The 26,479-nt window shown below is 43.6% G+C and overlaps 1 protein-coding gene across 1 annotated transcript in view; it reads right to left on the bottom strand.

Moving 5' to 3' along the window:
- The window catches only part of TIMM44 (translocase of inner mitochondrial membrane 44), a 473,841-nt gene extending 448,252 nt beyond the window's left edge, over window positions 1–25,589 (bottom strand). The window contains exon 1 of the mRNA XM_068271176.1: window positions 25,339–25,589. Coding sequence (XP_068127277.1) covers window positions 25,339–25,368 — 30 coding nt within the window. The 5' untranslated portion in view covers window positions 25,369–25,589. The remainder of the gene's footprint in view (window positions 1–25,338) is intronic.
- Between the last annotated feature and the right edge of the window lie 890 nt (window positions 25,590–26,479).

Genomic DNA, 26,479 nt, shown 5'->3' with positions numbered 1-26,479 from the left:
GCGCTCAAACAAATTAGCACTGGCCCTTTAACAATGCACTCGGTGCTGCTCTCGTGAACTGGATGGTGCCAGTGACTGTAAAACACAAGGGATGGGGAGACAGGAGAGCGCTCCGTAGTGCATTAAATGGGGTATGCTAAATCAATAAAAACATGTAAATCATCACACTCACATTTAGTAATATAGTTCGCCTCTGCGCCTTGAACTTGTCCCGCGGGTTGCCTCGAACCATAGGTAGCCTGGCCAGGGCAAAATGGTATGGATGGAATGAGAGGAGCGTCCTTTCTGGGAATATTTATGATTGGTCCATCACTGGTGGTGACAAATATGAAAATGTTAATAATGGACATCAATCAGAAACAATCAATAATGTCCTTCTAAATGGTTCGAATGAGGACAAATACACCAACAAAAATGGCAACCAAGGGCCTAATCTGGTAGATCAGCTGATCACAACACATGAGAATGACAAACAAATGACAGCGGATCATTCCAAAATTCTACATGAGAACCAAGGACAGGCAGGTTGGTGGAGAACCAAAAGAATACAAAGGAAAAGAGAATATAAATTTGGATCCAATAAGCAACAACGAAAGGTTCAACCGCAAAGAAACCCGCAAGGTAGACCATACACACCTGAAAACAGATATATAGGGCGACAACAGAACCACAGGTCTTATCAGGGAAAGAAAGAGAGAGACGATTATTATGCCAGTGGGGCAAGACCCAAAACATTTCAACATCAAACTTCCTATCACTACAGAGAAAGGAATTTCTCCCCTTTCAGGCATAAAAATTATGCTTCAAAATATGGTGCTCATAAACTCACTGAGGATGTGCTGGGACACCAAAAATCAATATCTGCGCATATGGAGAATGCATGGACAAACAAAATAAAAAATCTAAACACAGGGCCTTCCGAAACAAAAGAAAACACCATAGGTCAGGCCACTAGTGGGGAGAGAGATCTCACAAATTGGGTAGACTTCACTGGGGAAGCAGTCAGAGACCCAGGGCAGGACCTTGTTAACAATCATGCCAGTAACCATTTTTTAGGCCGGCACAACACCCCTATGGCACAGAAAAGGGGTCTATCAAGAGAAGAAAACGAGGAGCCAGGGGGGGCAGGAGAGTCCAGCTCAAAAAAAGTAAGAGCACAAAATCCCTAGATGGAACTTCCACCATAAAAATATACAATCTATCCTCCTACAGCCTGACTGCAAGTGATTTAAAATTACTACAGAAGGGCCTTAATTTTGCACCTATGTGCCAACCGAATTCTTTCAATTTATTCAAAGACCTCCACAGGTTCATAAGAGCCATCACTCTAAAAAGGTTTTTTGCAATTAAAGACAAAAAGAGCCAAAATTCTGTTGAAATACCTGTCCAGGATATCATTCAAAATCCGGATTCCGGAGTAAATGAGTGGCAATTTCTCGATGAAATAGGTTTAGAGGCACTTGATGAGAACCTGGGAATTGATCATGTCTATGTGAATGAATCCATTAAACACACCAACTTCAGACCAACTTCAGTGTTTTATCCAACACATGCCAAAGGTTCACACATAAACACATACTATCAAGTGGTGATGGACCAATTCAACTCACTCTGTAAAACTGAAAACAAAAACAAAAAATTACACAACCTCAATAAAAAGGAGCAAGAGTCACTTGAGTTGTTAAAGAACAACAGAGACATTGTCATCCGCCAAGCAGATAAAGGGGGGGGCATAGTCATTCAGGACTTTTCTAAATACAAAATAGAGGGAGAAAGACTACTCAGTGATGCTAATGTTTATATGAAACTGAAGAAGGATCCTACACAGGAAATTTCAAGAGATTTGATTGCGATCCTTGATGAGGGGATGACTAGGGAAATTATTAATAAAGAGGAGTACACTTTCCTTAAGCCTAGAAATCCACTCATTCCATACTTTTACCATATACCAAAGATTCATAAGAGCTTGGAGGAGCCACCTGGACGACCTATTGTGGCAGGTATGGAGGGGATAATGGTACCCATATCAGATTACGTGGACTATTTTCTACAACCCATTGTTCAACACACTGAATCATATACCAGGGATTCCCTACATGCACTTGAAATTTTGAAACACTATACGTGGAAAAAGGAATACCACTGGGCATCCCTGGATGTGTGTTCATTATACACATGTATACCACATACCAAAGGCCTTGAGGCAGTAAGACATTTTTTATCCAAAGATGAAACTCTAAATACTGAACAGGCCCAATTCATTCTGGATCTTTTAAAATTTGCTTTAGAGCACAATTATTTCAGTTTTATGGGGGATTACTATTTACAAAAATGCGGGACTTCGATGGGGGCGGGATTTGCCCCAAGTTTCGCTAACATATACATGGCGTTCTGGGAACACTATTATATCTGGTCTGATCATCCTTTCAAGACCAATCTTGTGCTCTACACCAGATATATTGACGATATCTTACTTATCTGGGATGGCACTAAAGACAGGTTCTTGGAATTTGTCACCTACTGTAACGAAAATGGCTTTGGCCTAGAATTTACCCATGTCATTGATAAATCTGAATTAATCTTCCTGGATCTAGAACTCTTCATTGACCACGATCTGACGATACAAACACGTACTCATTTTAAACCAACAGCAGGCAATTCCTACCTTCATGCAGAAAGCTGTCACCATCCTAGATGGAAAAACAATATACCAAGAAGCCAGTTCTGCAGACTGAGGCGGAATTGTAGCAAGGACCAGGATTACCAAGCACAATCGAACATTCTAATCACTAAGTTTAGAGAAAAAGGCTACACTGACCAGTCCATACAATCAGCTAGATTAGAGTATGAAAAACAGACCGATACAACTGAGAACAGAAGAAGTGAGCGGAATAAATCTGCAGCATGTAAAAGTGGGCCCGCTTTCATAACGAAATATACAGGTAGTTCTGGGAAAATTCAAAATATTATAAAGAACAATTGGCCAATACTACTACAAGACCCTATAATAAAGAATCTTCTACCAGAGACACCAAAAATAATCTTCAAAAAAGCGAAATCATTGAAAAATACTATTGCACCCAGTCAAGTGAGTTTGAGGAAAAATGAAAAAACGGCCTGGCTAAAAAGCAGTATCATTGGCAACTTCAGATGTGGCTCCAATAGGTGTGGTTGCTGTGGATTCATGGAACATAGAGCAAAAGCCATACCAAATCACGGCAGCTCTGCTATACCCCTGAAACAATTTATAAACTGTGCCACCAAATTTGTGGTTTATCTCCTATACTGTGGGTGTAATAAGAAATATGTAGGCAGAACCACACGGGAACTGAGGACCCGTCTGGGCGAGCATAAGTGTAATATTTTAGCTAGATCGGATAAACACAGTGTGCCACGCCACTTTGTACAACACCATCAGGGAAACCCTGAAAGTCTAAAGATTATGGGCCTGGAATGTATCCCGGACACTTTTACTATGGGCCTTAGATATAAAAAACTGTGTGAACGGGAGATGTATTGGATATTCCGTTTGGACACTTTATCGCCTAGGGGTCTGAATGAGGAATTAGAAGTACAGAGTTTCATGACATAACGTTTTCCCTGTCATTGTGGTCCTGGTTGAGTGTCTCAGTCTGCTTTGGTCTTTGATAATCCTTCTCTATATACAAAAGCTGTTTGTTCCCATTTTTTTGATAAATGTAGTGATGTATAGATGGAAGAAATTTGACCTCTATCCAATTTAAACATCACAGATATAGAGGCACATGTGGTTATCTTCATAGTATAGATAACCTTGCCCACAATTGGACTTGGCTGGACCACTAGTCCCAGGATTAGGCCAGTTTGTGGATCTGGTGTTTATATAGTTCATAAATTGCATATAACTATAATAATAGTGATTGTGTGGTTTGCTATGCAAATTTTATATCTATCACATTTACATGTTTTGTGTAAGATGAGGGCTTGATCAACTGTCAATTTAACCATCTAAGTAGTCTGGTTTTTTGTTTATTTATTGTTTAGAGATCACATTACCTTTTGGCTTCAGTAAGGTCTGTTGTGCTGAGACCATTCTTTTGAGTCCTGTTTCAGTGAGCCAAAAGTCCAGTAGGTGGCGTTGGATTACATTTTTTTCATTAACAATCTGTTTTTAAGATGCTATTATGTGTATCGAAATCTGGAAGTTTTTGTGGATATTGTACAGACACAGAGCTTCCAGTTATATTTATATTTATTGGGGTTTTTTAGCCCATTGAGCCTGTGATTAGGTCATGCGCAATACACTATAGTCTCAGGCTTGATGCATTTAGTTTATATTCATCATTATGTTTATTTTTATTTTATGCAGTAAGCTCATTTACTGTAGTGGAAACTGCAGGAGTAATTTCTTGTCTTTTATTACTATTTCTTGTCTTTTATCATTATTCTTAAAGTCCGCATAGCGCTTCACGAAAGAAGCAGAATGCGCGTTTTTAAACTGTGTTAATAAAGTTGTTCCAAAGTTGTTTTGAATTGCCGCCCCTTGGCAACCTTGTTGCCAAGTGTTCAATGCTATGTATACGCAGCCGTCCATGAAGTTCGTCACCTGAGGAAGGCGTGGACTTACGCCGAAACCGGTAGTGACGTCAGACGGCAGAGTCTGTGCGCCGCTTGCCCTACACGGACGCTCCTCTCATTCCATCCATACCATTTTGCCCTGGCCAGGCTACCTATGGTACGAGGCAACCCGCGGGACAAGTTCAAGGCGCAGAGGCGAACTATATTACTAAATGTGAGTGTGATGATTTACATGTTTTTATTGATTTAGCATACCCCATTTAATGCACTACGGAAAACCCCTTCATTGTCTGCCTCATCTCCAGCTGTAGGTGCCAACTACCCATCCCTTCTGTCTGCATACTGGTTATAGTTTAGAGCAGGGAGGAAGTTTTGAGCTCAGGTAATCTTTTCCTATAAGGGAAAAAAAGTGCCCCTAGGGGTAACAACCTGATTAGGAGGAAGCCACTGGATCCTAATGAGGCTTCCCCCGTCCTCCTCAGCCAGCCCAATACTGTGCTTGGACCCCCAGACAAAAGAAAAACAAACAACATGCTGCCACTGCGCATAGATGCAGTAGCGGCTTCCCGCTCCGGCTTCGATGGAAGTAGCCAAGACTCAGCCATTTCCGCCGGAGCAGGAAGCCACTACCGTGCATGCGCACATGCTAACAAGAAGGTCTTCGGGGGGTCCCAGTGCTGGATCTCCTGTACTGTGGAGGATGAGGAAAACCTCTTTATGATCCAGAGGTTTCCCCCTCCCAAGGTAAGTACCCCCAAAATCACTTTTATTCCTTACAGGTACACTGTAATCTTGTCTCCCCACATCTCGCAAGGGCTGTGGAGTCTGAGTCGTGGAGTCAGAGTCGTGGAGTCGGGTAATTTTGGGTGCCTGGAGTCGAAGTCGGGAAAAAATGCACCAGCTCCGACTCCTAATGAATTTGTAACTGTAATTAAAATAGAAAATATGATAAAATGTTCTATTTCTCAAATAGTCATTAAAAAATAATGTATATATACAGTATATATACAGTAATAGCTGTGCTTAGTCCACAAAAATGAAATAAACCAATCGAAAAATTAGTTACTTGTGCTGCTTCAATAAAGCAGTCCCCGTATTTTTAAGGTCAGATATACATATCAGATTGTGACTGTATATATGATGTGTACACAGGAATCTCATATATACTACTAACATCTATGCTGTAAGAATAAAGCCTGATGTGTAGCTGTGTCACTAATAGAGATGGTCAATGAGATGGAAATAATTCTGCATTGATGCTGGTTTAGGCAAATGTATGGACTCTCTTTACTGATGAAATCAAATAATTTGATATGTTGTTAAAATTTGGTTTGGTGACTCCAAATTAAAGGGTAACTGAGACGGATGAAAAAGTAAACTTTTATACATACCCGGGGCTTATTCCAGCCCCCTTCAGGCTAATCAGTCCCTCGCTGTCCTCCACCACCCGGATCTTCTGCTATGAGTCCTGGTAATTCAGCCAGTCAGCGCTGTCCGGCCGCATGCCGCTCCCACAGCCAGGAACATTCTGCACTTGCGCAATAGTGCTGCACAGGTGTAGTATGCTCCTGGCGGCGGAGTGTGTGCATGCGCACTACGCCTGACTGGCTCAAGTACCTGGACTCATAGCAGAAGATCCAGGTGGTGGAGGAGGACTACGAGGGACTGATTATCCTGAAGGCGGCTGGAGGAAGCCCCAGGTATGTATAAAACTTTAATTTCATCTGTCTCAGGTTTACTTTGTTACACAGTAGTACTATACTCTACATATGCACTCCCCACAGAGCTGCAGGGAATCCACTGAGAATGCTGTGCACATTGAACACAGAGGTGTTGTCTGTTTACAATCTCCTCATTCCCCTGCAGAGTACCTGCACATCATTCTTACATGTACCCACACTTACATTGCCTAGGGCCTGATAGATGTTCTTTGTTCCGGTTTGTACCTTTTACAAGTACTCTTACCAAGGACTAGTTTTAGTCTAAAGGGAATAAATATAGTAGTCTACATATCCTTCTCACTTCAGTTGTCTTGTAAAATTCCTAAGCGTTGGCAGTTAAGAGACGAATTTCATGTTGCATACTTTTAATCAACAAAATTGTAATATGCTAATTAGAGGAGTCAGAGTCGAGGAGTCGGAGTCGGTGGATTTTTGGACCGACTCCACAGCCCTGCACCTCGCTATCTAAATCTCACGCAATATCTGTACTTTGTTGCTTTAAAGGGAACCTGGAGTGAAAGGGGTGTCATATTTAGGGAAGAGAGAGCCTGCTATATTTATTTCCTTTTAAATACCAGTTGCCTGACAATCCTGTCGATCTCTTTGTTTGCAATAGTGTCTGTATCACACCTGGAACAAGCATGTGGCTAATCCATTCAGACCTCTATTCTTGTTCAGGGCCTATGGTTAAAAGTGTTATGCTGGGCATAGACGAGTCAACCCCGGCGACTCGATTAGCCGCCGGTTCGACTCCCACCGCATCCCCGCGGGCAACCGGATCGATCCCCGCTCGTCCCCGCGGGCGCTCCTTATCTTCCGCTAGATTCCCCACCCGCAGGGATCGAGCGGGGAATCTATCCGGCGGGTCATCGGACCTGTTGGATATTATCAATCAAGCCATCAGCGGCTAAATTGATAAGGGACAAACGCTCCGTGTAGGCCCAGCATTAGAAGCAGAGAATCAGCAGGTAAGCCAGGCAATTTGCATTGTTTAAAGTGTACCAGAGACTTATGCTTCATACACACTTGAGATAAAAGTCTTTGGAAAATGCAAGATCACAGACCAATTTTACCCCCTTCCATGTAGTATGAGAGCCATACTCTACACAGTCTATTCTATGGAGCTGCACTCCCCATCAGATACAATCTTTGCAGGATGCTGCACACAAAGATGCCCGTACACATTCAAAAGATCATTATCTGCAAAAGATCTGTTCCTGCAAAAGATCTGTTCCTGCAAAAGATCTGTTCCTGCAAAAGATCTGTTCCTGCAAAAGATCCATTCCTGCAAAAGATCCATTCATAGTCTATGAGATCTGCAGATCCTCATACAACCTTGTTTAAAAGACAATCATCTGCAGATCAGATCCACCAGGATGGATTTTCAGATCTGCAGATGATTGGCAGATATGCAGATGAAGTCTGTTAAGCCAGGTGTGTATGAGGATCTGCAGATCTCATAGACTATGAATGCATTTTGCAGGAATGGATCTTATGCAGGAACAGATCTTTTGCAGATTATGATATTTTGAATGTGTACAGGCATCTTTGTGTGCAGCATCTTGCAAAGATTTTATCTGATGGGGAGTGCAGCTCCATAGAATAGACTGTGTAGGTATGGCTCTCATACTACATGGAAGGGGGTAACTGGTCTGTGATCTTGCCTTTTCCAAAGACTTTTATCTCAAGTGTGTATGAAGCATAAGAAATAGAAAGAATCAATACTTACCCGGGGCTTCCTCCAGCTCCATAAGCACATGTGTCTCACACGTGCTTATGGGGCTGGAAGAAGCCCAAGGGGAAGTACTGCTTAGTTCTATTTCTTAGTCTTATTTACTTTAAAAGGATGTAAATAATTCAGCCTTTAGATCTCTCTTACCTCACGTTCCCTTTAAAGCAGGATTGCCAGCCACAAAATCAAATTCTTTTTAAGGACATCTGTAAGGAGAGGGATATGGAGGCTGCCATATTGATTTCCTTTTAAACAATAGCAGTTGCCTGGCAGCCCTGCTGCTCTATTTGGCTGTGGTAATGTATGAAAAAACACCAGTAACAAGCATAACAGCTAATTAACCACTTGAGGACCACAGTCTTTCTACCCCTTAAAGGGAACCTTAACTGAACGGGGGGTAAAGAGTTTTACTTACCTGGGGCTATTACCAGCCCCCTGCAGCAGTCCTGTGCCCTTGGCGCCGCTCTGGAATCCTCTGGTCCCCCGCTGTCACTTAGTTTCGTTTTTGACGACTCACCAGTCGCCGGCCGCCATGCGTATTATTGGACGCATTCACCAATGCAATTAGCGCTATTGCGAACCGCAACGCGTACAAAAATACACGTTGCCGCATATCTACGCGTGCGGAATGCGGCAACGCATATTTTTGTACGTGTTGCGGTCCGCAATAGCGCTAATTGCATTGGTGAATGCGTCCAATAATACGTTTGGCGGCCGGCAACTGGTGAGTCGTCAAAAACGAAACTAAGTGACAGCGGAGGACCAGAGGATTCCAGAGCAGCGCCAAGGGCACAGGACTGCTGCAGGTGGCTGGTAATAGCCCCAGGTAAGTAAAACTCTTTACTCCCCGTTCAGTTAAGGTTCCCTTTAAGGACCAGGCACTTTTTTTCCATTCAGACCACTGCAGCTTTCACGGTTTATTGCTCGCTCATACAACCTACCACCTAAATGAATTTTGGCTCCTTTTCTTGTCACTAATAAAGCTTTCTTTTGGTGCTATTTGATTGCTCCTGCGATTTTTACTTTTTATTATATTCATCAAAAAAGACATGAATTTTGGCAAAAAAAATGATTTTTTTAACTTTCTGTGCTGACATTTTTCAAATAAAGTAAAATTTCTGTATACATGCAGCGCGAAAAATGTGGACAAACATGTTTTTGATAAAAAAAAACCCCATTCAGTGTATATTTATTGGTTTGGGTAAAAGTTATAGCGTTTACAAACTATGGTGCAAAAAGTGAATTTTCCCATTTTCAAGCATCTATGACTTTTCTGACCCCCTGTCATGTTTCATGAGGGGCTAGAATTCCAGGATAGTATAAATACCCCCCAAATGACCCCATTTTGGAAAGAAGACATCCCAAAGTATTCACTGAGAGGCATAGGGAGTTCATAGAAGATATTTTTTGTCACAAGTAAGCGGAAAATGACACTTTGTGACAAAAAAATAAAATAAAAAAAAGTTTCCATTTCTTCTAACTTGCACCAAAAAAAAAATGAAACCCGCCACGGACTCACCATGCCCCTCTCTGAATACCTTGAAGTGTCTACTTTCCAAAATGGGGTCATTTGTGGGGTGTGTTTACTGTCCTGACATTTTGGGGGGTGCTAAATTGTAAGCACCCCTGTAAAGCCTAAAGGTGCTCATTGGACTTTGGACCCCTTAGCGCAGTTAGGCTGCAAAAAAGTGCCACACATGTGGTATTGCCATACTCAGTAGAAGTACTATAATGTGTTTTGGGGTGTATTTTTACACATACCCATGCTGGGTGGGAGAAATACCTCTGTAAATGACAATTTGTTAATTTTTTTTACACACAATTGTCCATTTACAGAGATATTTCTCCCACCCAGCATGGGTATGTGTAAAAATACACCACAAAACACATTATACTACTTCTCCTGAGTACGGCGATACCACATGTGTGGCACTTTTTTGCACCCTAACTGCGCTAAAGGGCCCAAAGTCCAATGAGTACCTTTAGAATTTCACAGGTCATTTTGCGGAATTTGATTTCCAGACTACTCCTCACGGTTTAGGCCCCTAAAATGCCAGGGCAGTATAGGAACCCCACAAATGACCCCATTTTAGAAAGAAGACACCCCAAGGTATTCAGTTAGGAGTATGGTGAGTTCATAGAAGATTTTATTTTTTGTCACAAGTTAGCGGAAATTGATTTGAATTGTTTTTCTTCACAAAGTGTCATATTCCGCTAACTTGTGACAAAAAATAAAATCTTCTATGACCTCGCCATACACCTAATGGAATACCTTTGGGTGTCTCCTTTCTAGAATTGGGTCATTTGTGGGGTTCCTATACTGCACTTGCATTTTAGGGGCCCTAAACCGTGAGGAGTAGTCTTGAAACCAAATGTCGCAAAATGACCCGTGAAATCCTAAAGGTACTCATTGGACTTTGGGCCCCTTAGCGCACTTAGGGTGTAAAAAAGCAGGGCTGTGGAGTCGGTCCAAAAATCCACCGACTCCGACTCCTCAGTTTAGGATTCCACCGACTCAGACTCCTCGACTCCGACTCCTCTAATTTGCATATTACAATTTTGTTGATTAAAAGTATGTAACATGAAATTCGTCTCTTAACTGCCAACGCTTAGGAATTTTACAAGACAACTGAAGTGAGAAGGATATGTAGACTACTATATTTATTCCCTTTAGACTAAAACTAATCCTTGCTGGTAAGAGTACTTGTAAAAGGTACAAATCGGAACAAAGAACATCTATCAGGCCCTAGGCAATGTAAGTGTGAGTACATGTAAGAGTGATGTGCAGTAACTCTGCAGGGGAATGAGGGGATTCTTCCTCTATTACACATTCTTCATGCAATCTGAACAAGATTTATGGGTGACAGACAACACCTCTGTGTTCAATGTGCACAGCATTCTCAGTGGATTCCCTGCAGCTCTGTGGGGAGTGCATATGTAGAGTATAGTACTACTGTGTAACAAAGTAAACCTGAGACAGATAAAATTAAAGTTTTATACATACCTGGGGCTTCCTCCAGCCGTCTTCAGGATAATCAGTCCCTCGTTGTCCTCCTCCACCACCTGGATCTTCTGCTATGAGTCCAGGTACTTGAGCCAGTCGGGCGTAGTGCGCATGCACACACTCCGCCGCCAGGAGCATACTACACTTGTGCAGCACTATTGCGCAGGTGCAGAATGTTCCTGGCTGTGGGAGCGGCATTCGGCCGGACAGCGCTGACTGGCTGAATTACCAGGACTCATAGCAGAAGATCCGGGTGGTGGAGGACAGCGAGGGACTGATTAGCCTGAAGGGGGCTGGAGGAAGCCCCAGGTATGTATAAAACTTTACTTTTCATCCGTCTCAGGTACCCTTTAATTTGTAGTCACCAAACCAAATTTTAACAACATATCAAATTATTTGATTTCATCAGCAAAGGGAGTGCATACATTTGCATAAATCAGCATCAATGCAGAATTATTTCCATCTCATTGACCATCTCTATTAGTGACACAGCTACACCTCAGGCTTTATTCTTACAGCATAGATGTTATTTAGTATATATAAGAGATTCCTGTGTACACATCATATATACAGTCACAATCAGATCTGTATATCTGACCTTAAAAATACGGGGACTGCTTTATTGAAGCAGCACAAGTAACTAATTTTGATTGGTTTATTTCATTTTTGTGGACTAAGCACAGCTATTACTGTATATATATATACTGTATATATACATTATTTTTAATGACTATAATCTGAGAAATAGAACATTTTATCATATTTTCTATTTTAATTACAGTTACAAATTCATTAGGAGTCGGAGTCGGTGCATTTTTTCCCCGACTCCGACTCAGACTCCAGGCACCCAAAATTGCCCGACTCCACGACTCCGACTCCACAGCCCTAGTGCCACACATGTGGTACCGCCGTACTCAGGAGAAGTAGTATAATGTGTTTTGTGGTGTATTTTTTCACATACCCATGCTGGGTGGTAGAAATATCTCTGTACATGACAATTGTTTGATTTTTTTTACACACAATTGTCCATTTACAGAGAGATTTCTCCCACCCAGCATGGGTATGTGTAAAAATACACCCCAAAACACATTATACTACTTCTTCTGAGTACGGCGATACCACATGTGTGACACTTTTTTTGCAGCCTAGGTGCGCTAAGGGGCCCAACGTCCTATTCACAGGTCATTTTGAGGCATTTGTTTTCTAGACTACTCCTCACGGTTTAGGGCCCCTAAAATGCCAGGGCAGTATAGGAACACCACAAGTGACCCCATTTTAGAAAGAAGACACCCCAAGGTATTCCATTAGGTGTATGGCGAGGTCATAGAAGATTTTATTTTTAGTCACAAGTTAGTGAAAAATGACACTTTGTGAAAAAAACCCAATAAAAATCAATTTCCGCTAACTTTTGACAAAAAATAAAATCTTCTATGACCTCGTCATACACCTAACAGAATACCTTGGGGTGTCTTTTTTCTAAAATGGGGTCACTTGTGGGGTTCCTATACCGCCCTGGCATTTTACGGGCCCAAAACCGTGAGTAGTCTGGAAACCAAATGTCTCAAAATGACTGTTCAGGGGTATAAGCATCTGCAAATTTTGATGACAGGTGGTCTATGAGGGGCCGAATTTTGTGGAACCGGTCATAAGCAGGGTGGCCTTTTAGAGGACAGGTTGTATTGGGCCTGATCTGATGGATAGGAGTGCTAGGGGGGTGACAGGAGGTGATTGATGGGTGTCTCAGGGGGTGATTAGAGGGGAAAATAGATGCACTCAATGCACTGGGGAGGTGATCGGAAGGGGGTCTGAGGGGGATCTGAGGGTTTGGCCGAGTGATCAGGAGCCCACACGGGGCAAATTAGGGCCTGATCTGATGGGTAGGTGTGCTAGGGGGTGACAGGTAGTGACAGGAGGTGATTGATGGGTGTCTCAAGGTGTGATTAGTGGGGGGAATAGATGCAAGTAATGCAATGGCGAGGTGATCAGGGCTGGGGTCTGAGGGTGTGGGCGAGTGATTGGGTGCCCTAGGGGCAGATGGGGGTCTAATCTGATGGGTAGCAGTGACAGCGGGTGATTGATGGGTAATTAGTGGGTGTTTAGAGGAGAGAACAGATGCAATGCACTTGGGAGGTGATCTGACTGCGGGTCTGCAGCCGATCGGATGGTGTGGGTGGGTGATCAGATTGCCCGCAAGGGGCAGGTTAGGGACTGATTGATGGGTGGCAGTGACAGGGGGTGATTGATGGGTGGCAGTGACAGGGGGTGATTGATGGGTGGTAGGTGATTGGCAGGTGATTGACAGGTGATCAGTGGGTTATTACAGGGAAGAACAGATGTAATTAATGCACTGGTGAATTGATAAGGGGGGGGGGGGGGTCTGAGGGCAATCTGAGCGTGTGGGCGGGTGATTGGGTGCCCGCAAGGGGCAGATTAGGGTCTGATCTGATAGGTAACAGTGACAGGTGGTGATAGGGGGTTATTGATGGGTAATTAGTGGGTGTTTAGAGGAGAGAATAGATGTAAACAATGGATTTGGGAGGTGATCTGATGTCGGATCTGCGGGCTATCTATTGGTGTGGGTGGGTGATCAGATTGCCCGCAAGGGGCAGGTTAGGGGCTGATTGTTGGGTGGCAGTGACAGGGGGTGATTGATGGATGATTGACAGGTTATCAGGGGGGATAGATGCATACAGTACACAGGGGGGGGGGGTGATCAGGAGGGGGATAAAAAAAATAGCGTTGACAGATAGTGACAGGGAGTGATTGATGGGTTATTAGGGGGGTGATTGGGTGCAAACAGGGGTCTGGGGGTGGGCAGGGGGGGTCTGAGGGGTGCTGTGGGCGATCAGTGGGCGCGGGGGGGCAGATCAGTGTGTTTGGGTGCAGACTAGGGTGGCTGCAGCCTGCCCTGGTGGTCCCTCGGACACTGGGACCACCAGGGCAGGAGGCAGCCTGTATAATACACTTTGTATACATTACAAAGTGTATTATACACTTTGTAGCGGCGATCGCGGGGTTAACATACCGCCGGCGCTTCCGTATGGCCGGCGGGATGTTACGGCGGGTGGGCGGAGCCAGTTGCCAGGGGAAGCGCGCGTCATCAATGACGCGATCGCTGCCCCGGCATAGGAAAAGGACGCAACGCCCTAAGGCGTATTGCGGTCCTTAAGGCATCCACTTTGCCGCCGCCCATGGGCTGTAGGCGGTCGGCAAGTGGTTAACAGATCTGACAATGTCAGAAGGAAATAAACATGGCAGCCTCCAGATCCCTCTCGTATCAGTTGTCCTTTAACCAGTGTTCTGTGTTTATTATGTAGCCTGCAACCTAACCCTGCATTGCAAGCATTTCAAACTAATAATAAATGTATCTTCTGTAAAATATTTAGAGATAGGATCTGTGTTGTGCTCACATGTTTACAAAGCAAGCCTGATATGACAATGCAGTTTCTCGTCAAAAAAACAATACAAAAAAAACAAACAAACTAAAAACGGTAAGGGCCCTTTTCCAGTAGAGGCGATTGCAATGCTGAATCGCAAATTGCTAGCTATTTTGAAATTTGCTACACAACATAGGAATCGTGGTAGGCAATTTGCACTACCGCGATTCGTTTTTTACTAAAGCGCGATTGCGCCGCAGAGAGATTTTTGCTATGCAGTGCATTGCATTGCAAAATCAGGATCGTAATCCCCAGGAAAAATTAGGACTTTGAGCGAAACGCTAGTGATTCAGCAAACGCTAGCGATTGCTAGTGGAAAAGGGCCCTCTGGGAGGAAATTACATCAGGATTGACTTCAGTCAGAAGAAGTAAAAATGGGAAATGCCAAGAACAGTTCTCTTTATTTACTAAATAAAATTCACTGAAACCAAAACATGGACAGTACAATACATATGTTATGTAAGTAGAACAAGTATTTATCTACGTGTTTTTTTTTCCTGGGATAGCAAAGTTGTGCCTGGTGCTTTAAAGCAAATGTGTAGTGAGTGTCCTAGAATAAAATAAAAAAAGGCAGATACTCGCCTATGGAAAGAGAAGGCTCTGGATTTCATAGAGACTTCCCGCTCCTCTCTCTGGGTCCTTGATCCAGTACCAAGAATGGTTCAAACTTGCAGCAACCAGGAGCCCTTGTGCCTGAGGGCTTCAAAAGACAGGTGGCTCCATACTGCGCAAATGCGCACTTGTACAGGCTCATTGTGGAGCCGGACGTCTTTGGAAGCACTCAGAGATATGAGTGCTTCCAAAGCCTTCAGAGAATCTCTGCAGTGGGATGACATCACTAGAAAAAGGAGAGAGAGGAACGAGAAGGCTCTATAAGATTCAGAGCCTTCCCCCTCCACAGGTGAATATCCGACTTTTTCTTTTTAAGTTCGCTTTACATCTACTTTAAAGGTACCCACTAACGTACAATTTTCAGCGAAGAATTGCCTGAGCGACTGGCGCGCGGTCAGATAAATGCAGTTGGAATTAAAATGTAATTATTTCACCATCAATGATCCAATCCATGATAACTGATAAAAAACATTTAGTCGAATTGGGACAACAACAAAGTGTATTTTCTGCCAATTTAATCGCATTGATCTGATCACTCTGACAATTTTTCACTGAAAATTGTACCTTTAGTGGGCACCTTAAAGGGAAGGTCCAAGCAAAATAAAAAAATGAGTTTCACTTACCTGGGGCTTCTACCAGCCCCATGCAGCCATCCTGTGCCCTCGTAGTCACTCACTGCTGCTCCAGTCCCCCGCTGGCAGCTTTCTGACCTCGGAGGTCGGCGGGTCGCATTGCGTACGTTTTTACGCATTCCCACTAGTGCAGGGACATTAACACATACATTTTTACGCATTACTGGTTCAATGCGTAAAAATTTACGCATAGAACCAGTAACGCGTAAAAATGTATGTGTTAATGTTCTTAAAAACGTACGCAATGCGGCCCGCCGACCTCCGAGGTCGGAAAGCTGCCAGCGGGGGACTGGAGCAGCAGTGAGTGACTACGAGGGCACAGGATGGCTGCATGGGGCTGGTAGAAGCCCCAGGTAAGTGAAACTCATTTTTTTATTTTGCTTGGACCTTCCCTTTAAGAGAGCCAAAGAGAGCCAAACCATGACCTACTGCTTTAGATGCAATGGTGCCACGTTACAGCTGATAAAAATCATGCAATAAATCTGCAGTATGCATACAAATCCACAGCGCTTGGTACTCAAATCGGCATCTGCAGTGACCCCACAGTTCTCAAAAGCATATTTCCACAGTGACCATCACCAGAAATAAATTGAGAAAGTTCACTTCTCCATCCAAGAATCACATAAACATTTATTAGAAGCTGAATCTACATCACATATACAATGACTTACTTCCAGGGTCCTTTTGACAGGGACCCTTAGTAGATAAAAGCTTATAGTGTAACCCAGTACACATTTAAAATCCAAAAAACGATCTCATATAACTTGCCCAGTCTCCAGTTCCTACCGGTTTCGGCCTTGCACCGTCATCAGGCAACACTGGAGACTGAGCTGTGGGCAAAATATATAAAGATTACCTTGTAATCACTCGATCGGGGCCATTGCAGGCTCTCAGCAGAAAGTTTTCCACTTGCCGGTAATGCGCCTAGCTGATAGGCTCATTCCGGTCAGGTGGTTAGGTGCAAGTGGCTCTGGGATGGTGTGACATCACTACAGAGCTGGGGCAATAACGCGATTGGTCGGGCTGGTCACATGAGCCAGCATGCTCGCGCGTAATTGGCTGAAAGAGACGCTAAGGATGTTGGGAAATGTAGTTTCCAGTCTCTCCACGCTCAGCAACTCAATTACATAAAAATAACACAACAGCACAGGCAGCACGGTGGCGCAGTGGCCAGCGCTCCCGCCTTGCAATGCTGGGTCACGGGTTCGAATCCCAGCAATACTTAAATAAATAAAATAAATACATACATTAAAAAGGCACATATTACTAATAGACATATATAAATTTCGTAGTATTGCACACCCTATAAATACACTTATAACGCTGTCTCCCATAGAGTTCCCTTGGTTGCTGCCATCTTGTGAATAAATAGATTATTGCACTCAGGAATTGTCTATAAAGCAGTTTATATTAAAATCAATGTTCAAACCTCTTGGTTGCATAGTCTTTAATGTAGAAATCCACTTAGTTTCAAGTTTGTATAATTCTCTATCTTTATTTGATCCTCTCCAGTCTGTTTTTACTTAGTCGATGATACAAAATTTTAAAAAACTTAAGGATCTTTGCTATGGACAGTTTTGAAATGATTGGGGACAGAGTGGTCTATTTCAGCTTTTCCAATATTATAGACATGTTCGTATAGTCGCCTCCTGAACTCTCTCTCTGTTTTCCCTACATATTGGAGCTTCTAATAAATGTTTATGTGATTCTTGGATGGAGAAGTGAACTTTCTCAATTTATTTCTGGTGATGGTCACTGTGGAAATATGCTTTTGAGCACTGTGGGGTTACTGCAGATGCCGATTTGAGTACCAAGCGCTGTGGATTTGTATGCATTTTTCTTGGAACCGATTGTGGATGTGGTTTATCCTGAGCAGCTGGTGGAACATACACATGAGATAAAGTTGGGATCAGCGCCTGTATATACTACAAAATAAATCTGCAGTGTCTACTTCCCGCTTTCATAGAAGCAGACATATTAACATCCTGTTACAAATTAGCAGCTCTGCCATGGCAGATGAGATTCCTGAGCTGACAGCTGAATAGATCAAATTACAGCGGTGGTTAGTGAAAGATGAGGGGGAATTAGGCTAAACTCTCTAAATACATACAGGGTGCATTTCTCTATTTTTCCTTCTGTCCTGTGCCAGAGTTCAGGTCTACTTTAATTATCCTTGTTTCAGGAGCAGCTTCTTATATTTATACTAGTAAAAAGGCCCACCCCGTTAAAAAACGGGCGCTAGGTCACACCCGCTACCCCCTGCAATGCACGCACATACGCCTCCCGCTTGCTCGTTCCCCACCACTGTCTGAAGTATATGCACACAGGGAGCTGCTTGCTTGGCAGTTGGAAAAAGCTGTTATTTCCCACAATGCAATGAGAATCTCTGTGAACCACAGACAGCAAACTGATCCGGCCCTGTGTCCTAACTGCCCTGGCTGCGCACATGCTCAGTACAAAAAAGCCAGGGACACACAATAATTCAGTTGATGCAGGGACATTTGCATTTTATTGTGTAGGATAATAACGGCTGTGTATTGGTATGTAAACCCATTTGCCAGTGATGTCACAACTTTGGCTGTACAGTAATGCCTTTCAGGCAGGGAATACACTTGACTTTCAGTTTTCCGCGTGCGTTTTTCTGCATACTTTTTCTGCACACCAAGTGTGTTTCCTTGCAGGAAAACGCGCGCGTTTTTTCACAGCAGCTGATGTAATTGATAGAGAAAACTGCCAAAATGTGCAGAGTCATCATGCAGAATGTCAGTTTTTTTTCTGCGTGCGAACAACACAGTAAGTGTGCACTAGCACATTGATTAACATGAGTTCTCAGTTTTTCTGTGCAGAAAACGCGTACGAAAACTGTCAAGTGTGTTCCCAGCCTCAGCCTTCTCATCCACAGCGGTCTGGAAGATCACGTGCTCACTTTACAGAGGGGAAAAAAATCCACTGAGATTCTTGCCAGCAGTTGGTTAGAATTAGTGTTTTGAATAATTTGTGCATTACTATCGTTTTTCATTATACCAGATGTTTATTAACTTTGGTTAATATTTTGCTGCAAGGCCGCACAAGCATGCCCACGCATGTGCAGTAGCACGGAGCCAGCGGCTTTGGCTTACTGTGCAGGCGGACTTGGGCGGCTACTGCGCTGCAGAGAGAGGAACTGCGTGGCACAGCTATGATTAGCAACAATAACTTACCTACCCTAAAACCAGTGACTTCTCCCACCCTCTGTTGGAATTTAAGGATGGTATGTTTGAATTCTGGGCCTTAGTTACTTTAGAGAACTGGTCTTAGTAAAAAGACTTGTTATGCAGAGTATCTCTTTACATGACAAAGACATTTGGGAAAATTACAGTTCTGACTGGTTTAGTAGAACTTTGTGTGTCTTCTACAAGGCTGTAGAAGCGACATCAGCGCATATGCCAGACTGTTTGTTGGCAGCGTTTCAGAAACAGGAGCCATTGTTATGAAAACATTCTCACACTACATTAAACAATGGTCCTAGGACATATTACCTAATACTCGGGGTATTAAGGGAGGAAAAGCCATATTTGGCTTTTCCCATCTGAGCAGGAGCAAGCAGCATCATCATCCATCGCATGCTCTAATCAGCCAATTGCAGGCTTGGGATGCGATGGGTGACTGGTCCGTCCCTGCCGGATGATGTCAATGTTTAACTCTTTAGGGGCTAGTATAAGAGCCACGCGAGAGCCACAGAGCTCACTTCTAGTTACTTTCTACTTCTATTTCACTTCCTAACTTCCCGTCATTTATCTGTATGCTGTATATAGGCCTAAGTGTTGTCTTAGAGCAGGGGTCTCAAACTCCATTTACCTTGGGGCCGCAGGAGGCAAAGTCAGAATGAGGCTGGACCGCATACGGATTTTCACAAATCGCAGCGCATCGCCGCCTCTGCCTGCCCCTCTCACTCTTCCTTCACAGAGAGGGGCGGGGAGAGGCGGCGATCCGTGTGGCGATCCGTGTGGCGATTGACGTCAGGAGGGGCAGAGCTGAAGCTGAAAGCTCTGCCCCTTCCAGGAAATGCCGGTGGATTGCCCCCCGGGCGATTTGGGGGCTCTGTTGCCCTCGTTTAGCTGCGGGGATGCGACTGATTATTTGGGAGCGCTGAAGCGAACTATAAGGAAGCTTTTGCCGGCGAGGGCCACAAAATATTGTATTGAGGGCCGCAAATAGCCCGCGAGTTTGAGACCCCTGTCTTAGAGCAACGCAGCATAGATGTTCATAAGAGAAAGCTTGAGCTAATCATGAGGACTACTTCAAGACGCCATGAAACGCTTAAGATTACTTACTACAGATTGATTGCTTCCCTTAAGGTAACAAACATGTAACAAAGATTGCTGATGAACACACCTGTATGACTATTTGCCAAATAAATTCCATAGAGTTTGAAGACATCTATTCAGTTCTATATCCTTTGCTGCTGCTGTGACAAGTGTCAAGTTATCACAAGTTCTGTGATATGGCGCCAAGCAAAGGTGTAGTGTTGTTGCCCAGTGCCCATAGCAACCAACAAATATGTATTACACCCTCCACTAACACCCAACAACCTCTCCAATCCTCCACCAGTTACCTACCACCCTCCACTAGCAGTCATTGACCTTTTCTACCCTCCACTAGCACCCAATGACTTATCCCACCCTACACCAACATCCAGTAATGTCTCCCACCCTCCACTAGCACCCACTGACCTTTCCCATGTCCACTAGCACCCAGTTACCTCTCCCACCCATCACAAGTGAGCTCTCCAACCTTCCACTTGCACCGTGACCTCTCCCACCCTCCCTTAGCACCCAACAAGCTCTTCAATCCTCCACCAGTTACCTACCACCCTCCACTAGCAGCCAGTGATCTCTCTCACCCTACCCTAATAACCTCTCTCACCCTCAATTAGCATTCATTGTCCTCTACACCCTAAGCTAGCACCCAGCGACCTCTCACACCCTGCACCAAAGACCTCCCAAGCTCCACTAGCATCCAGTGACCTCTCCTACCCTCTACTAGAACCCAGTGACCTCCATCACCCTTCACTTGTGACCAATCCCATCCTTCACTAGCACCCAGTGACCTCTCTCAACCCCCACCAGTGTTCTCTCTCACCCTTAACTAGCACCCAGTGATCTCACCTGCCCTCCACTAGCACCCAGTGACATCTTTCACCCTCCATCAGTGACCTCTCTGAACTAAAGATGGCATCCAGTGACCTCCCCCGTGTTACTAACTGTCCTCAAAGAAACTCCATCTAATCCTACCATTGCCATAATCAACTGCCCTACCATAATATTGTGTATTTATATAGTGCTGACATCTTCTGCTGCACTTTACACAGTACACTGTCATGTTACTGGCTGTCCTCAGAGGAGCTTATAATCTAATCCTACCATAGTCATAGTCTACTATCCTACCATATTATTATGTGTTTATATAGCATTGACATCTGGTGCAGTGCTGTACAGAGTACAGTCATGTCATTGACTGTCCTCAGAGAAGCACACAATCTAATCCTGTCATAGTCTAATATCCTGCCATATACTTATTATACATTTATATAACACTGACATCTTGTGCAGCACTGTACAGAGTATATCGCCATATCACAGACTGTCATTACTGTAATTATTTAGTATTTATATAGCGCCAAGATCTTCCGCTGTGCAGTTCAGCTAACATTTACGCATTCAGCATGCCATCCCCTAAAAAAAAAAAAAAAATTTGATTATGAAGGGTGTAAGTTCCACAGGGCACTCATGCCGGCGGAACGCCGAGACCCACGCTGAGGGGCAAGCCTTTGGGTCTCGGCAGGCCGCTGACGTCAGTGGAGTGCATGGTGCTCAGCTCTCATTGGATAGGCGGTGGACGCGCTCTCAGTATGCACTCCGCCGCTGTAAACAATAGCCACATGTGTGTATGGCGTGTCAGCTGACCTGCTGACACACCACAATATCATTGGTTACTTTGGATGCTGTTGCTTTCTGATTGGTTAGTCTTTGTATTTAAAGAGAATCTGTATTGTTAAAAAAAAAAAAATCGCACAAAAGTAAACATACCAGTGCGTTAGGGGACATCTCCTATTACCCTCTGTCACAATTTCGCCGCTCCTCGCCGCATTAAAAGTGGTTTAAAAACAGTTTTAAAAAGTTTGTTTATAAACAAACAAAATGGCCACCAAAACAGGAAGTAGGTTGATGTACAGTATGTCCACACATAGAAAATACATTCATACACAAGCAGGCTGTATACACCCTTCCTTTTAAATCTCAAGAGATCATTTGTGTGTTTCTTTCCCCCTGCAGCTATCTTCCACTGAAGTGTCAGGCTGTTTCTTCCTGCAGAGTGCAGACAGCTCTGCCTGTATGCAATTCCTCAGTATGTGAAAGCCCAGCCAGCTCAGAGGAGGATTTATCCAGCTTGTAAAAGATAAGAGAGAAGAGAGAAGCTGCCCTAATCTAAATAATACACAGGCAGTGTGCAGAGAGGGGCCTGGAGGGGGGAAATGCATCACAGAACCACAACACTGAAGAACTTGGTAGCCTTCCAGACACAGGCTGACAAGTCTGACAAGAGAGAGATAAGTTGATTTATTACAGAGATGGTGATAGTAGAACGTGCTGCAGTAAGCCAGAACACATTAGAATAGCTTTTGGAACTTGTAGGATGATAAAAAACAGGATGCAATTATTGTTACGGAGTCTCTTTAACTCAGGTGAGCGCTCCCAGACATCGCCCGTGATAGCATTTAGCTTTGGCTTGTTGCTGGGTATGCTCTCACAAAAGGTTTGATTACTGTTGTCGACTCTGCTTTGTACCTTTGACCACGTTTACCTCTAGCTTGATTCCCTGGTGCCGACTATGTTTTGTATCCGGAGCACGCTTATTGGTTTACCGGTTGCCGACCCTGCTTTGTATCCTGACCACGCTTATTGGATTACCCTTTGCTGACTCTGCTGTGTACCTGGACTTGCATGAAATGCATCCCATTCTAAGTGTTAACAACCACCTGACTCTCATCCGGACTACTTCATCTTCCAGGCCTCAGGCGACTATAATACCTGTGTATACTGTGCCCTGCATTGTACCTTAGGTTCTGTTTGGTGGATACGATCTGTCAGTCTGTATGTAACATCTACCTGCAGGGTTATTGTAGTTCCATGTTAGGTAGGAGTTTGTGCAGGTGTGACGGGCTGGGCTATAGGTTAGTCACATGGGCATATAGCCTAACCTATAGTCATTGACTAGACAAGCCTGACTAAGGGAGAGTGTCTTAAAGGATACCCGAAGTGACATGTGACATGATGAGATAGACATGTGTATGTACAGTGCCTTGCACACATAACTATGTTGTGTTCCCTTTTTTTCCTTTCTCTGTCTGAAAGAGTTAAATATCAGGTATGTAAGTGGCTGACTCAGTCCTGACAGAAAGTGACTACAGTGTGACCCTCACTAATAAGAAATTCCAACTATAAAACACTTTCCTAGCAGACAATGGCTTCTGAGAGAAAGAAATAGATAAAAAGGGGAATTTCTTATTAGTGAGGGTCACATCCTGTCTTAGTCAGGACTGAGCCAACCACTTACATACCTGATATTTAACTCTTTCAGACAGACAAAAAGAAAAAAAGGAACAGCATAGTTATTTGTGTGCTAGGCACTGTACATACACATGTCTATCTCATCATGTCACATGTGACTTCGGGTATCCTTTAACCATTTCAGCCCGCGGGGATTTTTCACCTTATGCATCGGAGCAATTTGCACCTCCCATTAATTCGCTAATAACTTTATCACTACTTATCACAATTTATTGATCTATATCTTGTTTTATCCGCCACGAATTGGGCTTTCTGTGGGTGGTACATTTTGCTAAGAGCCACTTTACTGTAAATGCATTTTAACAGGATTAATAAGAAAAAAATGGAAAAAATTCGTTATTTCTCAGTTTTCGGCCATTATAGCTTTAAAATAATCCATGTTACCATAATTAAAACCTATGTATTTTATTTGCCCGTATGTCTCGGTTATTATACCATTTAAATGTTGTCCCTATCACAATGTATGGCGCCAATATTTTATTTGGAAATAAAGGTGCATTGTTTCCGTTTTGCGCCCATCACTATTTACAGGCTTATAATTTAAAAAAAACGTTTGTAGTATACCCCCTTCAAATGCATATTTAAAAAGTTCAGACCCTTAGGTAACTATTTATTTTAATTTTTTTTTTATTGTAATTTTTTTTTCCATTAAAAATTTTATCTGGGGAATATTTTGGTGTGGGACATAAACAGTTATTTTTTTAATGTTGTTAGATGCGTAAATTGCAATGTAAAAATGTGTTGATTTAGTTTTACTATTTGGCCACCTTCATTTTTGGTTTCCCTCCATGTACTTCTTGCTACGCGGAAGTACAAGGGGGATGTGGAAATTTTGCCGAGCAGAAGAGCCGAAGCCTCACGGGTGAGCGCTTCGGTTTTTCTGTGGGGGACCGGGAACCATGTTCCCTTTCACTGATCCCAGGGCTACCGGGGGACACCGCAGGGACACGGGGGCGCACCCACGACCGCGAGCGCGCAGCTGAGCAGTCGCCCGGACGTGAGCTTCACGTCTGGACGGCTGAAATGGTTAATAATCAGCACCGGGTGTCAAATACCGTGATTCTAACCACTCTGATCTTTTCTATCCTAGTTCATTTTCATTCATATTAACATGTGAAAATAAGAAATATAACAATTTAAAGGACGGGAATAAAGTTAAGTATCCATTAAACATGATTGTTCAGTAGTAAAATACATATATTTACAAAGATCTGTACACAAGTCCTGAAAGAGGAACAAATAAGGAAGAAAAAGGGCCAGGGTTCCTAAAGAGGGACAGTTGGGAACTATGCTATTAGATTTATTACTGTATTTTTGCTGTGTATGAAACATGTAGTTAATTTTAATCCCCCATTATATAGATTGTGACTGCCACTTGCTGTAGTCCCCAACAGTTTGTCCCTCCTTTCTTCAACAATTGTTGGGAAATGCTCTACAGAATTAAGGGCTCTTTTCCACTATGAAATGCAATCGCATTTCATTTTCCACCATGCGATTGAGCTACTATACTCAGTATAGCAGAGCTCAATCGCATCCAAAATGTGGCAGGACGACCATTTCACTTGGACCAAAAACACATTGCAGTTGAATCACACTAATGAAAATTGCTGCTGCCATTACTGTACCTTGCGTTTTGCAATCGGAATCGAATCACAAATCACAGGGTAATGGAAAGAGCCCCTAATTCTGTTGTAGCTTTTTCCTAACAAACCGTATGGTCAGGACCTTTACTACAAGCAAAAACACCCCAACCATCCAATTTGTTATAGTACTGCTTGATGATAATAATAGGTCTGAGGATCTCATCTTTTCTTTTTTTCCTTAACTAAAATGTGAATACCCTAATAATAAAATGGGAACATCTCTAGATAGCTAAATACATCACAAAATAATTTGCAAGTGACATTACAAAACAATGGACTTTTTTTTTAGAATTTTACGAGATCTGGATTTGTAAGCCACATTACACATATACATATATAACATAAACGTAAATCTGGCACCGTGTCGCTCACGTGCGCTCTAGTACTCACCCGGGCACAGTAACATACGGCCGCCGCCATACTTGTAGAGGGATTCACTTTGACCTTCTCTTGCTAGACGCAACTTACGCTGGTCTCGCTTAGATGACGTAATAATCACCGCAATGCTAGAAAAGATGAAAGTGGGGCGGAAGTTCTGAGTACGGAAACCGTATGCTAGTGATGGGAATTCCGGCTCTTCTCGGAGAATCGGCTCTTCTGAATCGGCTCCCATTAAAGAGCCGGCTCTTACGGCTCTGGATCGGCTCTTCATTAAATCTCACTAGACACCACTCAGAATTAGTGTTGTCCGGATCATGAACGATTCGGATCTTTGATCCGAATCTATTTTATGAGTCGATCATCCGAATCATCAAAATGAACGATTCGGATCGCAAAAGGGGCGGGGCCAGAAGCGACACGCCCCATCTCAGCGGGCAGCGGGCTCCTGGAAGCAGAGCTGAGATGGATCGCTCTGTTGGATGCGAGGCAGCCTTGCAGGGACAGCAGGTAGATGAGAGAGGGGACATCGGTGCCACTGCCAGATATGTGTAGAGCACACATACTGGCTATAATGTGCTGCCCAATACAGGCTGTCTGTTCCGTAGTTGTGCCCAGTGATCACATTGGAAGCTTTTGGCTCAGCACAGCTCAGTAACTTTGCAGGCACTGTGATTGCACTGCACTCGGCACTAAACAGCTGCACTTATCTTCTGGGAATGCTTTCCTTCACTGTGCGAAGTTTGCAGTCAAAGTATACAGATGAGCATATAGGTGAAATACATGTAAAGCATATGATTGCTGCATGTGGGTATTGTGTGCAAACATTTCTGCTCTCTGCTCGTCCCTCCTCCCTTCTCTGTCCACTCCCTGCCCTCTTTCCATCTTCTTCCCTTCTCTGTGTGTCCACCCCCCTCCCCTTCTCCTGTCCACAGCAGGGAAAGACCTGTCCTGCTAGTCATTTCACCCCAAATGCTTCGGTAGTAAAATGATCCGAGATTCGGATCAAAGATCCGGATCTTTTCAATGATCCGATTCGAATCATCCGGATCATTGAAAAGATCCGAACTTCCCATCTCTACTCAGAATCGGAGTAAAAGCCCCGCCCCCATCTCCATGACAACTCCAGACGGCTTCTCTGACTTGGCCAATC

This window comes from Hyperolius riggenbachi, chromosome 1 (genome assembly GCF_040937935.1).
Source record: "Hyperolius riggenbachi isolate aHypRig1 chromosome 1, aHypRig1.pri, whole genome shotgun sequence".
NCBI lineage: Eukaryota > Metazoa > Chordata > Amphibia > Anura > Hyperoliidae > Hyperolius > Hyperolius riggenbachi.
This window is presented reverse-complemented; position numbering and strand designations above follow the sequence as displayed.